The sequence below is a fragment of the Gigantopelta aegis genome, chromosome 10, assembly GCF_016097555.1.
Source record: "Gigantopelta aegis isolate Gae_Host chromosome 10, Gae_host_genome, whole genome shotgun sequence".
Classification (NCBI taxonomy): domain Eukaryota; kingdom Metazoa; phylum Mollusca; class Gastropoda; order Neomphalida; family Peltospiridae; genus Gigantopelta; species Gigantopelta aegis.
Window position 1 is genome coordinate 46,797,663 of NC_054708.1, and position 18,203 is coordinate 46,815,865.

Sequence of the window (18,203 nt, forward strand, 5' to 3'; positions counted from 1 at the left end):
GGTATGTGGGAGATTTCATCTCTTAGACTATATGTCAGAATTGCCAAAAGTTTGACATCCAATAGCCAATGATTATTAAATCAATGTTAAATATTTTGTGCACCCAAAGAATATGATTAATTGTTTTTTGCACCCAGTGTCACAATATGATTAAATATTTTCTTTCTACCCACAAAATGTATTTAATGTCATAACTAGCAACCATGGGGGAAAAAACCCCTGTCAAAGCATTCAACTGGTCCATCTATGAGACACAAATAAACCCCCAGACATCTATTTGTATTAGAGCTACCCTGGATGTAGAAAATGCACCATTTATGTATTGATGTGTGAATATCTATATATTGTATGTATGTCGAGGTTGCCTGTTACATACATAGATATTAACTCACTGGCGCAGGGTATAATTAAATCCTTTCTGGCCTCATAAATTGTCCCATGCCGTTGCTGGGACTCGAACCTATGGCACTGAATTGCAAGCAACTTTGCACACTTGCCACGATACCTTTTGAGCTATTGAACTATATGCATGGGGCCTACAAGTTACATTTTCGATACCGCTTATGTACATGAAAAAAGTGGGCAGACCAGACACTGGCTAGTATGTTTTAATTAGATTGTGAATATCTATATATTGTATGTATGTCGAGGTTGACTGTTACATACATAGACATTAACGCACTGGCGCTGGGAATAATTAAGTCCTTTCAGGCCTCACAAATTGTCCCATGCTATTGCTGGGACTCGAACCTATTGTACCGAATGTATGTATGATAATGTATATGTATCAATCTAATTAAAATTAGCTCCACTATTAGAACAGCAACCCGTTGTATCTCATGTCCAGTTGACCTTTAATTCGACCAATCAAAACCTTACTTGTAAAATCATGCCAGTAATTTGAAAAGAATTTGAAAACATTCAGGATTATGCCGAGGGTATATGAAATGATTTGGGTGAATTACGAAGTATGCCGGAAACTAATTGCAATATAAAATTTGTTTCAAGACGGAAAAAAAAACGTGATGGTATAGCCATAAAATCTGTTTATACTAGTATACAATCCAGAGTTTATTACTGCGCTTTTCCCCCTGTTTTTTCAATGTTGAAATAGACCAACAAGTTCGCCTATTGCATAAATAGTCTCGCCCAATATTTTTAGAATTTGTATGCTCCTGAATAACGCTCTAAAAGGCGAAGTGTAATTGGTCGATATTTAAATTGTTATTTATAGATGAAATGTCACCTGGACATGGGAGTCCATGCAATGCAGTTGGATCTACTGGTAGACCCAGTTCAGCTAATTTTAATCAGATTGTATAAATGTATGTACATGACACAAAATAAGTACAAGCATTTTGAGAGTACTGCTAAAGCAATACATGTCCCCTACCGGACCTGGCAATTTTTTCGTATCTCCTAAATTCAAATGCCATAACTAATCACCACAAAATTTCAACTTGTTCTGTGAAGCTATATGCAAATGATAAAGCTATATACCAAATTTTATCTTGATTAAAACAGGTAAATCGTCATGAAAGTTAAACTTGATCTGTAAAAGTATGTGATAAATCTATACACAAAATTTCAGCTCAAGATTTAAAGGTCTTATGTATGTATTGATGTGTGAATATCTATATATTGTATGTATGTCGAGGTTGCCTGTTACATACATAGATATTAACTCACTGGCGCAGGGTATAATTAAATCCTTTCTGGCCTCATAAATTGTCCCATGCCGTTGCTGGGACTCGAACCTATGGCACTGAATTGCAAGCAACTTTGCACACTTGCCACGATACCTTTTGAGCTATTGAACTATATGCATGGGGCCTACAAGTTACATTTTCGATACCGCTTATGTACATGAAAAAAGTGGGCAGACCAGACACTGGCTAGTATGTTTTAATTAGATTGTGAATATCTATATATTGTATGTATGTCGAGGTTGACTGTTACATACATAGACATTAACTCTCCTAAATTCAAATGCCATAACTCTAATCACCACAAAATTTCAACTTGTTCTGTGAAGCTATATGCAAATGATAAAGCTATATACCAAATTTTATCTTGATTAAAACAGGTAAATCGTCATGAAAGTTAAACTTGATCTGTAAAAGTATGTGATAAATCTATACACAAAATTTCAGCTCAAGATTTAAAGGTCTTATGAAAAAGTCTGGAAAACAAATTTTCACATCTCCTTAATTCAAGGGCCATAACTGGGTAAATCACCATGAAAATTAAACTTGATCTGTAACTGTACATGATGAAACTATACATTTCAGCTCAGTATCTCAAACTCGAAGCCTTCTGCAAAAAAACCCCCCAAAAATAAACAAAATCCGGAAAACATATGACGGACAGACGGACGGACGGAGATGAAACCTAAAATTAGTATGGTAAATTCAGACTACATTTTAGAACAAATATAATACTTTTAATTTCATTTCTTCTGTATATATTTCTGGTAGATGTGGGTACATCTGTGAATATATGTACATGTATAATATATATGTGTATGCATTTATGTATGTGGATATCTCTGAATATACTGTCATATATGCGCAATTATGCACGAAGTAACTGTTCCTTTTTTCGTTTCTTATTTCTTTTCTTTTTTCTCTATCTTTCTTTTCAATTTAGGTCAGTGCCCTAGAGGAGTTTAGAGAATATTTCTTCATACTCGATATGTCTATGTAATTACCTGTATATGTTACTATATATATATATATATATATATGCTATGTATTGTAGTAGTGATTTAGGGCCCCAGCCCTAACACTACGTATTCTTCTGGGACAACAAAAAATAAAATAAAAAATAAAATAAAAATTAGTATGTGTTTGTTTTGTCGATTATGTTCAATTTATTTATCACTGTAATACATGAGAAAATAACTTGTTTGCAACAATGACATTGCAATTTTACATGCACAGATGACCTTGGTCTGGTCAATTATTATCAGTTTAAAAAATCTACTAAATAATAAAATACAACAAGAAAATATGCTAATAACTTATATATTTAGTTGTCAGTATATTATTTACGGATAATAACTGTCCACGGTCAAATCTTTTTCAATATTTACAGCTTAATCGGTTTGTCAAGTTGAACCATTACCTAATAAATGTTTTACAAACCCTTGTAAAGGGACATAACTCTCAATTGTTTGGTTAAAATTGACATTTCCAAATTTGTTTTTGAGGAAATTGAGTCACTCTTTCATGATTGCCAGAACACGTAGAATCAGATTATTCACCAATTATGTATTTATCTCTTGTTTTAGGTTTTATATTAATAACTAACATTTACGAAGTGTCCTGTCAAAATGGGCAGGATGAGCAAAGTATGTATTGGAGTCTTTTGCAGAACATCAAAAATTTGGCAAACACTGACACAGAAAGAGAACTGGCGATTTCAAACATCGAGGAACTAAAAGATCGTTCATTACAGTTAATGGATATCGCCAACTGGCACAAGTTTTACAACGCAAGGTCGTTTGCAAGTTCACTTGCGTCAAGAAATGTTTCCCAGAAATGTGCAAACCAGACGGGCGAGTTTCTCGTGGAAATACCATTAAATTTCAAGGCTAAATGGGTCCAACAGAGTAAGATTTAGTTGTTATTCCAGTAGATTAATGTGTTTTATTTCGTTCTAAACCCTGTGAATTTTAGTGCCAGATCCAAGAGTGGGGAGGTCGGAGGTTTAACTAGTCCATGCTTTGGCAGTCCTTGACAACCAAATGGTCACAAGCTACTCAGCCTACTGTGTTTAAAATACACCTTTTTTCCTAAATCTGATGCCACAGAGCTTCAGTTTGATTATTCTCGAGTCTAGTCATGACATTAAACTTACATGTTGTTAATCAGTACCAATGCTACATGAAGAAATCTGACACCCCTCTGCGAATTGAAGCCAAAATTTATTTTCTTGTGGTGACGTAGAAGAAAGTGTGCGAACATGTCACTCGATCAACAGGGGTCGTATCATACAAAATTCTTGTATGTGTATGATATGTTTTTTGCACTATGATGTCATGTTAAAGAGTATTAAAAATAGACACCTATTGAAATAAGTAACCATAGATAACTGTCATCAGTGTTAAACATGACTGTATGGCATGTTTATAGAGTGCAAACAAGTCATGTTTTTACAGACAATACTTTTTGAGAGGGCTATTCATCATTGTCTGCCATACAGATGGTTTAATTGTTTGCTTTGATCTATACGTCATTTCAACAAAGATTTTTACTGGGGGGGGGGGGGGGGGGGGGATGGTGAGTAATTCCAGTTTGGCTTGACATAAAAAGAAAATGAAAGTTATTTTGGAAATAACTAAAATATTTTCTATTTGGAATTCTGTATATATGTAGACACACACATAATTACACACATCTTTACCATATTTAGAAATGGTACTAATACAACAATATATGATATTGTAAACTGATGGCGAGTGTTTTCTGTATTGTGATTGGTTAATTACATTCTTTTTCCGGGATCAAATACAAATAACACCCCAAATGCTAATGGCATCATTAGAAAGTGATGTCATTAGCAATTGGAACAGACCAAGTTGACAGTTCAAGGGTCTACAGTTAGATTGTAGCCAGGTATTTTTTTCAAGAAATACCCAATATACAGTTAATTTCGTAGAAAAATTATTCAGTTTACAATGGACATAACCATATGGAGTTTTTAGATTTGAGGGTGTTATTGTCTATTCGATGCCCACAAATGTTTAATTTTTAACCTCAGGCTAATGCCTTCAGTCAAAAATTACATTTGTGGGATTAAATACTGAATAGACAATAACACCTGCAAATTTAAGAACTCCATATGGTTATCTCTTAATTGTATCAAAACATTTTTAATGCCATGTTTAAGAATGTTCAATATCTGCATTTTCAGTGGTGGATGCTGCTGGAAAGCCTGGAAGTGGCTTGTTACTAGGCAACATGATCTGGCCTGGTGCATTTAAAGAGTGTCTAGGGGTGCGAGCTGAAATCTACTACAACAGAAGTCACAGTGCTAGCACCAAACCAGATGACACTTTTAGTGGAAGACACTGTCTTGCCAAGATTCCTCTTAAAAAACCTAATCCGGTAAGTAAAAGTAAACTTTAGGCTTTAATCTAAATGTTTTTGACTGATGATTGGATGAACATATTTTATGAATACACTCATTATTTGAAGTAAAAAAAAAAAAATGAATATTTTAACAGGATTTATCATCCATTTTGCTAGACAGTTGCATAGGTTATTTGTCATTGTACATCGGAAGACTTACTTAGTACTGTTGGGAATCCATTTGAATTTGATTGTCGATCATCAGTTATAATCAGTGTGCACCAACCCAATCAGCTTTCAATGATACAATTGGTTACAATATTTATCCATTAAACTTAAAGGCTTTTTTAGGAGATATCACTGGCACTATAATTTGCAATATCTCCTGCGATATTCTTTGCAGGAAACATCGCTTCTTATAATCTTGATTGGTCAAATTTTAATCACAAGACAATGTTTTGTTACATCACTATGTTTGTTTCAGCGCTAAACCTATCATTACTGACGCCATGCCACTGCAGTTCCGCTAGTTAATGAGTCTACCGCTGCCAAATATAGTGACATTCAACTCACATTACTGACATTGTTTACAACTGTCGCAAATGAAAAGAATGATAATAGATGATAAAAGAATACCCCCCTCGTGTCTTGTGATAAATTATGATATCACAAGACACTCGGAGAGTATCCTCTATATATGAACTTAAATTTGAATTGTTAGGACATCAGGTAATACACCTGTCATTGTGTTCATCTTCAAAATACCTGGGTCTATTGAATATTTGGGTTTTTTTTATTATTAAGTATGTTTGAAAATAACAACAGTTTTTGTATATATTTGCATTTAGATTGTAGAAATGTTGAAAGTTAAAGTATTTTGTTTTAAAACACCACTGGAGCACAGTGATTTATTAATCGTCTGCTGTGGGATGTCAAACATTTGATAATTTTGACATTATTATAGTCTTAATAAAAACCTGCTACATTTTTCCATTAGCTGCAAGAAATATTTTATATATGCAGTCTACCACAAACAGGACTTCACATACCACAGCCTTTGATATAGCAGTCATGCGACACTAGTTGGGATTGGGGAAAACCCCAGGATGGGATCACCAAGGATCACAAGTTTGAGAAAAATGTAAACACAATTTTCAAAGTAACCATTTTATTGTTTACGGACTCATGATTCTTATTTTCCAGGGCATGCAGTTCATGTTCATTGGAATACAATGGGGAGCGTGCTTCCCAGATTCCTGTTCTGCAGATGACGTCACTCAGATTCTAAACAACGGTAAGAATAAGGCCTAGCTGTGCTTATAAAATTTTCAGAAACACTATGTTACTGGCGTAGGAAGGGGGGGGGGGGGGGGGGGGGGGGGGGGGGGGGGGGGGGGGGGGGGGGGGGGGGGGGGGGGGGGGGGGGACATCTGCCCCCCACTTTTTAGATATATTGCTTTATATTTGCTTTATAATAGTGTAAAAGTGTGTTAATATAAAAGTGCGCCCCCCCCCCCCCCCCCCCCCCCCCCCACTTTTTTGCACCTTCCTACGCCAATGTATGTGATACTTTTCATATCACATCCTTTTTGAATTTGATAACTTTGCAAACTAGTTGTAAATTAATGAGGACATGAAACTGCTTTCATTGACTGGTCACATAGATTTGTAGCACCAGAGGAAGTAAGGAAATGTTTTATTTAACGACACACTCAACACATTTTATTTATGGTTATATGGCATCGGACATGTGGTTAAGGACAACACACAAATATTGAGAGAGAAAAACCCACTGTTGCCACTTCATGGGTTACTGTTTTCGATTAGGTCAGGTCAGGTCATAGGGTTTTATTTGCACATTCAGAGCAAGCTGTTTTAGCGCACACCTGCCATGGGCCAAAGTGCCGGCCTCCAGGACAGGAAAAGGGTGGGGTGAGGTGGGTGGGAGAGGGGACATCCTGCGCTGGCAGGTGCAAGAGAGCACCAGCAGCCTGACCTGTGTCGGTAATGGGCAGAGGGTGGGTTTGGTGCTTTGGAATTTTGAATGTCCCATTGGATTAATGCCAAAGAGAAAATGTGTGCAGTTTTAATGAAGGAAGTTAGGCACATTTTTGAACGGTCAGCCAAAAGATAAACGAGGGAGCTACATATGTTTTCGATTAGCAGTTAGGGATCTTTTATATGCACCATCTCACAGACAGGATAGTACATACTACAGCCTTTCTTACACCAATTGTGGAGCACTGGCTGGAACGAGAAATAGCCAAATGGGCACACCGACGGGGATCGATCCTAGTAGCTCCAGAGTGTCACCTCAAAGATTCAGATACTTGACACTTAATTTTCTTTTTATATGTGATAATAAATATTTTAATCTCCAGTTTAGTTTAATTTTGTCAATCAAAACCTGTTTATAAATCACTTATTTTGCCCTAAAATAAGGCTCTCAAATGATCTCAGATAGTGAGTACTGTTTTCATGATACATTGCTAAATGGTTAGATATAAGCTTTTGATATTGTATATTCATTAACAGACAAATGTTATGGTTTTTAATCTGCTATTAGAAATAATTGATTAGAAATATTTAATTTTATAAAACTTAAATGGCTGTTAAATGTAATTATATTTATACTGCCTATATAACAACGAAATGCATTATCAGCAAGGTGGAATTGATATGTTTCACATAAAGATGATGGGAATAAAAGAACATTTTACTATTCAGAATTTTTTTTTTCTTCTAAATGTAATGTTGAACTCATCTTTATTATATTATATTAGTCCAACCGGATGGGACTATGGGTTTTATCTCTGCACTTCTGTCTTGTCTGTCTGTCCATCCCACATATAGTTTTCTGGATGTTGTTTTGACAATGCCTTAAGATATTGAGCTGAAATTTGGTGTATAGTTTTATCAACATACTTAGTACTTATTATTACAGGTCAAGTTTGACTTTCTTTGCAATTTACCTCTTTTTAGACAGAGTTACTACCTTTGAAGTTATAAGTAATACAAATTTGTTTTCTGGACATTTTTGCAATATCTCAAGATATTGATCTGAAAGTTTGTACGTGTACTGTAACAGATCAAGTTTGATTTTCAGGGCAATTTACCCATATTTATATGGCCATATTATATTATATAGGTCGTATTATGGTATGGCATTTTCTGTCCGTCTGTTAACTTTTTCTTGTCCGGACCATATCTTGCATACAGATGCATACAGGACCAAAACCTCACATGTAGGAACAACTTGGGATGGCAGTTTGTCACGTACTATTACTAGGTCACTGTGACCTACTTTTCACGGTCTACTGCACATAACAGTAAATCCTTGTCTGGACCATATCTTACATACAGATGCATCAAACCTCACATGTAGGAACAACTTGGGATGGCAGTTTGTCACGTACTATTACTAGGTCACTGTGACCTACTTTTCACGGTCTACTGCACATAACAGTAAATCCTTGTCTGGACCATATCTTACATACAGATGCATACAGAACCATCAAACCTCACATGTAGGAACAACCTGGGATGGCAGTTTGTCACATACTATTACTAGATCACTGTGACCTACTTTTCACGGTCTACTGCACATAACAGTAAATCCTTGTCTGGACCATATCTTACATACAGATGCATACAGAACCATCAAACCTCACATGTAGGAACAACTTGGGATGGCAGTTTGTCACCTACTATTACTAGGTCACTGTGACCTACTTTTCACGGTCTACTGCACATAACAGTAAATCCTTGTCTGGACCATATCTTACATACAGATGCATATAGAACCATCAAACCTCACATGTAGGAACAACTTGGGATGGCAGTTTGTCACATACTATTACTAGATCACTGTGACCTACTTTTCACGGTCTACTGCACATAACAGTAAATCCTTGTCCGGACCATATCTTGCATATAGATGCATACAGGACCATCAAACTGCTCATGAAGGAACAACTTGGGATGGTGGTGTGTCGCATACTATTACTATGTCACTGTGACCTACTTTTTACATTCTACTGCACATAAGGGTAAATCCTTGTCCGGACCATAATATTATCTTGCATACAGATGCATACGGGTCCATCCAAACTCACATGTAAGAACAACTTGGGATGGTGGTGTGTCGTGTACTATTACTAGGTAACTGTGACCTACTTTTCAGAGTCTACTGCACATAACAGTAAATCCTTGTCCAGATCATATCTTGCATACAGATCTATACATACAGGACCATTAAACTACATGTACATGTAGGAACAACTTGGGATGGTGGTTGGTCCAAAACAAACTGTTCATCCATCCCATTGCAAAAATTTAATATAATTAGATTTAAATCATACCCATAACATATTCCTTAATATAAATATGATTTTCCATCAAACTCCTGATGGGCGTATCATGTACCTCACTGGTTTACAGAGTTATGGCCCTTGAACTTAGGATATACACAAATTTGTTGTGCCCTGTAGGGGACATGTATTGCTTTAGCAGTAATCTTGGATTGCTTGTTTATATGTTTACCAAGTGGGTGGCAGACAAGATTACATAACAGTTTCCTTATTGTTTCTTGTTATATTATTTACTATTTAAAATTTTGTTTTAGTACTTGATGATATTGGAACCAACATCACTAAAGGTCTCCAAGTTTGGCATACTGAATGCAATCTTGATGATCGTCGGTTAGACACAAAGGCAACAGTAGTTCTGTGAGTAATAAAAACATATATAATAATTAACAAAAACAAAACCAATTGAATTCCAAGTTTAATTTTAACTTACATTCAATGGGTCATCATTATTTAGCTTCATATTCAATCAGTTTTAGATATTTTATTGTAATTGCACTTCATATCCCTTTTTTATAGGTACAATTGTTCAGTTGATTTTTATTGGTAATCATCAAAGTTAATTAAACATAAAGAAGTGACATTGGCCTCAGTAACTAAAACAGAATAATTTACAAGGGAGATGATTTAATCAAGAACCTGTTCAAAAAAGTAAATATGATTTCTATATTTTCACTGTATAGTAACTAAAATACAGTGAAAATATTACTTTTCACCAAAGATTACTTTTATGGTTTTTGTGGATCTATATATTTCATTGCTATGTATATAATACACTGTTTTATTTTTCACTTGTATTTTTCCAAAGTGAATTTGAAACATTAGTGTATGGTTTTATAATGCAAGCATTTTTATCACTGATAATTATTATTACTATTACTATCTGTGTTCTGTTCAGGGTTATAGCGATGCTGTTTGTGGCTGTGATGCTAATTGGCACATTCCTAGATGTGGTGTTTGTCCAGATGCCAATGAGGGCTCGACTGTCTGTGGAGACGGAGGGGTTGACTAGTCACCTGGTTAAAGATGGAGATATTATCTCACATATCAATGCAAGCAAAGGAGTCAGTGAAAATGAAAGCTCCCCACTTCTTGGAGAAAAGAAACAACATGCCGGCCCCTGTATGTATATTTGTAAAACGTAAAGGATTTATGTAAAGATGGAATTTTTTCCCCAAATCAAATTGTATGGATAAACATTGAAAAAACCCCACCCCAAAAAACTCAACAAAACAAACAATATGGACTCCTATTTAATTTAAACTTTTGTAATTCGTCTATTAGAAAGCTGTTATTATGTTTATTTAATTTAATACTGTTTTTGATTTATATACAATTTATTTGCTGTTGCATACTGTTGTTTTTGTTTTGTAGCTGTGTGTGTGAAAGTATTCCTGGCATTTTCTGTTTACACCAATGCCAAGAAGCTGTTGAACACGAGCCAACCGAAGGGAACCCTGACAGCCATTCACGGGATTCGCTTCATCAGCATGACGTGGGTCATCCTCGGCCACTGTATGGTTTTTGGCCTGGGAGTTGTGGGTCAGTGAATTAATTCTCTCTGATTTCTGTCTTAGTGAAGGTGTAGAGATGTGGCCCATAAGACTCAAGTGAACACTCTACTTCTGACAAAAATTTGTTATTTGTATTAAAATTCATATTTATTACATACTTATTCAATCTTACTATAGTGATAAAGACATTTTGAAACCAGAACTTTTAAATGGGGAATTCCCTTTTAATGTTTACTGCAGTTAGCGCCTTTTATTTACTGACATCATATATGATTTACAAATTACGCCGAGTATGATTCTTAACATTAAGAAAATTCATGAAAGGAGTTTTGATTATAGATTTAACAAAGTGTTGTTATGACATTATAAAAAAAGGTATGTAATAAATACAGAACTTCACATACGTTGTCTTTGCTTCCTATTTATTGCACTCGTTTATTTTGCGAAAGAACATACCACTCGACCCCTACGTGGTCTCTTGGTATATATTCTTGAGCAAAATAAACTCATACAATAAAAAGGAAGCAAAAACAACGTATGTGAAGTTCTGTATATTTATTCCATAACTACACTGGCTATACACTGAGTATTTACTAATTACTTTTGGTAGATTATTTATAAAGTAGACTCACAATTATCAATGTAAGGACATTTTTTTCAATATATTATATAGTGATTTCCTTAGAAATTTGGCAAGGCATGGTAGACCAAACACTTTTGGGGCATTTTCACAATTTTCAGGGCACTTTTTTTTCATTAAAAATACACAAAAATTAATTGAAATAAACATTAATGTAATTTATGTGCTTGCTTTAATAAATGAATGGCAAAAGATATAAAAGGCATATTTTATTAATTAATAATACCTTTTTGGGTGTTTTATAAAGGCAGTTTTAGAATTAATTAGTGAAAAAGCCTTGTTTAATCTCAGGGCAGCATGGTGCTGATTAAGGCAAGATGGTGCTAGACTACTGAGGCATGGTGCTGCACCATGCTAAAACAAACTAGGGAAAACACTATTATAGAGTCAAGTCAATGAATCATTATAATAGTGTTTACCTAATACGCCCTGGTAATTTTATAGTCTGCTCCTTTAATGTGTACCCACTTCCTCATGTGATGTGACCCTGTTTTACAAATAGTCTTCCTTTGTACAAACCCGTGACATGGCCCTTTAATGTGTACCCACTTCCTCATGTGATGTGACCCTGTTTTACAAATAGTCTTCCTTTGTACAAACCCGTGACATGGCCCTTTAATGTGTACCCACTTCCTCATGTGATGTGACCCTGTTTTACAAATAGTCTTCCTTTGTACAAACCTGTGACATGGCCCTTTAATGTGTACCCACTTCCTCATGTGATGTGACCCTATTTTACAAATAGTCTTCCTTTGTACAAACCCGTGACATGGCCCTTTAATGTGTACCCACTTCCTCATGTGATGTGACCCTGTTTTACAAATAGTCTTCCTTTGTACAAACCCGTGACATGGCCCTTTAATGTGTACCCACTTCCTCATGTGATGTGACCCTGTTTTACAAATAGTCTTCCTTTGTACAAACCCGTGACATGGCCCTTTAATGTGTACCCACTTCCTCATGTGATGTGACCCTGTTTTACAAATAGTCTTCCTTTGTACAAACCCGTGACATGGCCCTTTAATGTGTACCCACTTCCTCATGTGATGAGACCCTGTTTTACAAATAGTCTTCCTTTGTACAAACCCGTGACATGGCCCTTTAATGTGTACCCACTTCCTCATGTGATGTGACCCTGTTTTACAAATAGTCTTCCTTTGTACAAACCCGTGACATGGCCCTTTAATGTGTACCCACTTCCTCATGTGATGTGACCCTATTTTACAAATAGTCTTCCTTTGTACAAACCCGTGACATGGCCCTTTAATGTGTACCCACTTCCTCATGTGATGTGACCCTATTTTACAAATAGTCTTCCTTTGTACAAACCCGTGACATGGCCCTTTAATGTGTACCCACTTCCTCATGTGATGTGACCCTATTTTACAAATAGTCTTCCTTTGTACAAACCCGTGACATGGCCCTTTAATGTGTACCCACTTCCTCATGTGATGTGACCCTGTTTTACAAATAGTCTTCCTTTGTACAAACCTATGACATGGCCCTTTAATGTGTACCCACTTCCTCATGTGATGTGACCCTATTTTACAAATAGTCTTCCTTTGTACAAACCCGTGACATGGCCCTTTAATGTGTACCCACTTCCTCATGTGATGTGACCCTGTTTTACAAATAGTCTTCCTTTGTACAAACCTATGACATGGCCCTTTAATGTGTACCCACTTCCTCATGTGATGTGACCCTGTTTTACAAATAGTCTTCCTTTGTACAAACCTATGACATGGCCCTTTAATGTGTACCCACTTCCTCATGTGATGTGACCCTGTTTTACAAATAGTCTTCCTTTGTACAAACCCGTGACATGGCCCTTTAATGTGTACCCACTTCCTCATGTGATGTGACCCTATTTTACAAATAGTCTTCCTTTGTACAAACCCATGTCATGGCCAATATTATTTATTAAAACCTTTACACAGTTCCACTTCGTGATCAATGTTGTACTATTGAGCTAAATGTTGTAACAGTCTATTTTAGATGTTTATTATGATTTCGTTTATTTTTTTTGTAGGTACAGGGTTTGATTTAAATAGATATTAAACGCATACTGTCACGGATTTAAGGACCTTATTTCTCTGAAAATAAAATAATAAATAAAAATTACATTAATTGTTGGAAACCAAATCTAGCTATCGCATCACCTTAAAGCCGCACACCCTAGTTCCATCCAGCGAAAATAAATTATAATTTGGTTAATCTACAAACCTGTAACACACTTAGATCACGTTTTTATCAAATGGAGTGAAAAAGCAGGTTTTATATCGATAAATACCATGGGAATCCCCATGTCCCAATTGCTTGAAATAATTTTGAAAGTTAGTATTCTGATGTCACCGGTAGAAGCACAACAATGCCTACGTCACGACAAATTTCACAGACTTGGGGTGCGTTCATTTCACCTCTCCTGGACATGTTCCAACTGTTCTGTCCTGGTTGTATCCCCTCTCCAGATATCGTAAGACTTAGCAAAATTATTGGTTTTAAGGGTTTGTAACGTTTTGTATTGAGACACTTACTTGTCTGAACTTTATTGTTACTGAAAATGTTCACGAACTGTGAAGAAAAATCTCACAAATGAACAACAACAAATCGGATGTTGATTGCGCGAACCGTGCACGAGAAAACAAACCGAACCAAAATGATAACGGTCACGTGATATACCAACGTCTGTGACATTAAAAATAGATTGGACCTCGCTTGCTTAACGTTTTTTTCTCGACAACACGTTTTGTGAAAAAATGCAAAAAATACATTTCGTGGTTTTACAAACATCAGGATTACCAAAAAGCACTTCAGGTGAATGGAAATGTGTATTCTAAACAATAAAATGTAAGTAAAGTGCAATTTTATTTGTGAAAAATGGGGTTTAATAGCGAAAAACAACGCCGTAATGGTTAACAAATAAACGTAACTAGGGTGTGTCCCTTTAACTGAACCATGATGGAGTGAAATCCATGTCATCCCTCTCGGCAATTTTAGTTTTTGAATTATGGACCATTGCCATAATTCAGTTATTTTTACAAAATGTCATTAATAAATGGAGTATGGTGGTTATGAAGATGGTTGAATAAAGTACATTTAGGTACAAATCAAATTATTGTTGTTCAGGTAATACTTTGTTAGACCATTAAATAGGTCGGTGGTCTGTGACAGTATGCCTTTAAATGATTAAATGTACAGGCTAATTACTGTACTGTACTGTTTTGTTTCCATTCTACAGATAACATATTAGAGTTTGGTCAAGAATTGAAACGCTTCACTTTCCAGTGTATTATTAATGGAACTGTGTCAGTTGATACATTCTTCACTCTGAGGTAACCATTCCCATATTAAACTGTGGATTTAAAACCAGTTTCCAATTGTTTATTATTAATCTCAAATGAATCTCAATTCTTATATTAAAATGGATTTGGAATCAGTTTCCAATACTTTAATAGTACAGTAAAGTACTCGTATTATAACGAACGTGAAGGGACCATGATAGTTAGTTCATAAAAGCAGTAGTTTGCTGTACACATTTGTGTAAGTTGGTTATTAATGTATACGGAAATAAAACGGGACTTTACAATCAGTTCGTTCTGTGCAGTTGTTCGTTCTAAGCATGTTTGTTGTAAGTATATTTTACTGTACTTTCAAATGAGTTTTAATTCCTATGTGAAACTCTGATGAATTTGACACCAGTTTCCAAATGGTTACTAATAATCTTAAATGAGTTTTAATTCCTATTAAACTGAATTTGGAATCAATTTTCAATAGTGTAATATTCATTTCAAAGGAGTTTCTAATTCAAGTGTTAAACTGTGGATTTGAAATTAGTTTTCAATTAATATTAATCTGAAATTAATTTCAATTCTAAGGTTAAACTATATATGGACTTTCCCATAGACCAGGCAGTACATATCATGGTCTTTGAGGTATCAGTGGTGGGCGACTGGTTGAGATGGGGGAAATCCTGAGTGATTATCCTGCAACCCATAAGACTCAAATGAGCACTCTACCACTGAGCTACATCTGCGCCCCCCCCCCCCCCCCCCCCCCCCCCCCCCCCCCCACAGCAGTCAGTTTATGGCTAAATTATTTCTGTTAGTACAGTAGCTAATATTTTCCATTACAAGCAAGAGGTTTTTTTTATATACAGATGAACATTTTCCAGGTTTATCCAGAATTCTGTATTTTAAATCATGCTGTTAGTCCAAAATGTCCTATATTCTTCATACAAATCTCACCATATGGTTTCGGCTGATTCTTTGTATACATTCTGAATGGAGGCTGCCATTTTAAATATGATTATTCAACCCTAACCATACTGCAAGTGTTAGCACTCTACCACCAGTATTTAAATTTCTGGAGGTTTTTTTTTCTCATAACCCACTTTTATCTCTATGCATATAAAAATTAAAATCAACTATTGGTGAATCAGTGTTTCCATACTAGAACTATTAATTTTTTTGTATTAAAATAGTGGGTTTTTTTGTTGTTGTATTTATTGATGTAGTTTTGGTCAGATACATGTACCTGTTTTTAATAGGTACAGATGTTCTTATTACTGTTTGCAACAATGTAATAATTAACTGTTGGGACCAGTGGTATTTTTGGGAGGTAATAATCTTTTTTTGAGGGCCAGTACCTTTCTGCCAACTGGATAAAAAGATGTATGTCGACTCCTGAGTTGGGGTAACAGTATCATATTTCTAAAAACAATTTCAGTACCAGTTTTATGTTAAACCGTTTTTTTTCTTCAGTGGCCTTCTGGTGGCATATTTGACCTTCAAGGAGATGAAAAGAGTTAAAAAGGGTTTGAAGCTGAACTGGCTCATGTTCTATTTCCACAGGTTTTGGAGGTAAATAATAAAATTACATATTGTTTGTCAGCTCGATATTAGTTTCATAAATTATAAAATTCACATTCTGTATTCAATATCTGAAGTAAATTAAGTACGGTATATATTTGTGTTGAGATGTTTCCATGATGGATGGATGTGTGTGGATGGATGAATGCATGCATACATGCATGTTTACCTGTATGGATAGATCGATGCATGCATGTATGAGCACAGCCTTGCACACACTTAAGAAATTTGCCTGGCTAAACCACTATAAATTATAATAGTACTGTAAATCATGTAATTAATACGTCATGATATTATTGCGTCCGTACATGAGTGAACAAAAATGCGTATTTTTATTAATGCGTCAGGCAAAAGTCCACCACATAAAAACCACAGTTGTGTTGTTATTATATTGTTTGGGCTTCATCGTTCATGTTAAAAGAAGTCAGTAGTTGTTTTCACAGCTACTACATAACCTGAAGCTAATCGCATGGTGGGTCGACCAGGAAGCCCTAATTACTTAAAGTAGTGTAATTAGTATAACTACACCTTATTGTTAAGGGTATGCCTCGCACTTTTGTGTGGTGAATGCTTCTAATTAATTCACCAGTAGGAATAAAAGGTAAACGGGTCGCTATTACAGGGCACAATATTTCACGCGAACGCAGACTTGTTATTCTAGCAAATGTTTTAGACTGATTTTATACACTTGATGCGCAGCACAGGAATAGACGTTAACAAATGCGATATATTGCAACAGTGACAACTTGCGACCAGTCTAAATTAAATGCCATGTATAGAGTAGAGCGAAATGGTTTGAAGAAATACGCACGGATTGTTGGTTACGGTTATATAATTTTCTACTGTTTAATTTTTAAAGGAATATATTTAGTAATAAAATTTGTTGATTATAATTTTACAAATGTTCAAAATAGTTTAAATGTATACAGTAATCCAGAAGTGTAAGAAAATTTGAAAAATACTCAAATCGCAAAATGAGCTTTTTAAAAATAAAACATTTGGAACATCACTATTATATAACCGCTATGATATTCCAGGAAAGTGAAAATAGAATGGCAACATCGAAACGAAAGAAAGATTCTTGAAGTATTCACAAAAAGACGTTTAACAAAAATAGTTTTTGTATTGTGTTTCATCTTTATATTATAAAAGTTTTGTTTTATTTAGAAGTATTATAGTAAAATCCTGCACATTTTTTGTATTGGGAATGAGACTAAACAAAATGCGTCAAGTTATTATTGTGTCGATGTGTTCGCCGCATTTTTCGCATTAATTACTTGCTCACATTAATTTCATGATTTACAGTATTTTAACTCTTGCTAACTCTACCAGTTTAGCTGTCCTTTTCTCTTAGGTGATCTGATTTTCATACAGGCCCTAATCTAGCCTGCGAAATGGCACTTTTCTTTTTACAAAAAAGTTTGTTGAAGCTGCTGAGTTAACTGCATGTATACTACCGGTAGTAGTAGTGAGAAGTTGAAATTGCTGTAATATTTTTGGACCTAATCTGATTTCAAAAACAAAATGACACAACAAATGTCAAGACACTAACTTGTTTTGTGTCATAACTCACTCAACAGTTTGTTGTTTTACTTAGGCGCGAGACTGTACGTACATCAGTGCATGTCATGCCATTTGATGTTGATCAGTCAAACATTGATTGGTTCTCAGTAATGCCAGAAAATGCTAAATATACCGATAATGTTCACTTAGCCCTAAACTTCTCCCCTTTCTCCTGT

General features: G+C 35.3%; 1 protein-coding gene across 1 annotated transcript in view; it reads left to right on the forward strand.

Annotated features, from left to right (window-relative positions):
* The first annotated feature begins 3,185 nt into the window (after positions 1–3,185).
* The window catches only part of LOC121383002 (nose resistant to fluoxetine protein 6-like), a 41,338-nt gene continuing 26,320 nt past the window's right edge, over positions 3,186–18,203 (forward strand). Inside the window, exons 1-8 of the mRNA XM_041512725.1 lie at positions 3,186–3,613; positions 4,918–5,111; positions 6,279–6,369; positions 9,700–9,802; positions 10,341–10,564; positions 10,817–10,984; positions 14,835–14,928; positions 16,357–16,455. Of these exons, the coding sequence (XP_041368659.1) occupies positions 3,271–3,613; positions 4,918–5,111; positions 6,279–6,369; positions 9,700–9,802; positions 10,341–10,564; positions 10,817–10,984; positions 14,835–14,928; positions 16,357–16,455 (1,316 nt within the window). The 5' untranslated portion in view covers positions 3,186–3,270. The remainder of the gene's footprint in view (positions 3,614–4,917; positions 5,112–6,278; positions 6,370–9,699; positions 9,803–10,340; positions 10,565–10,816; positions 10,985–14,834; positions 14,929–16,356; positions 16,456–18,203) is intronic.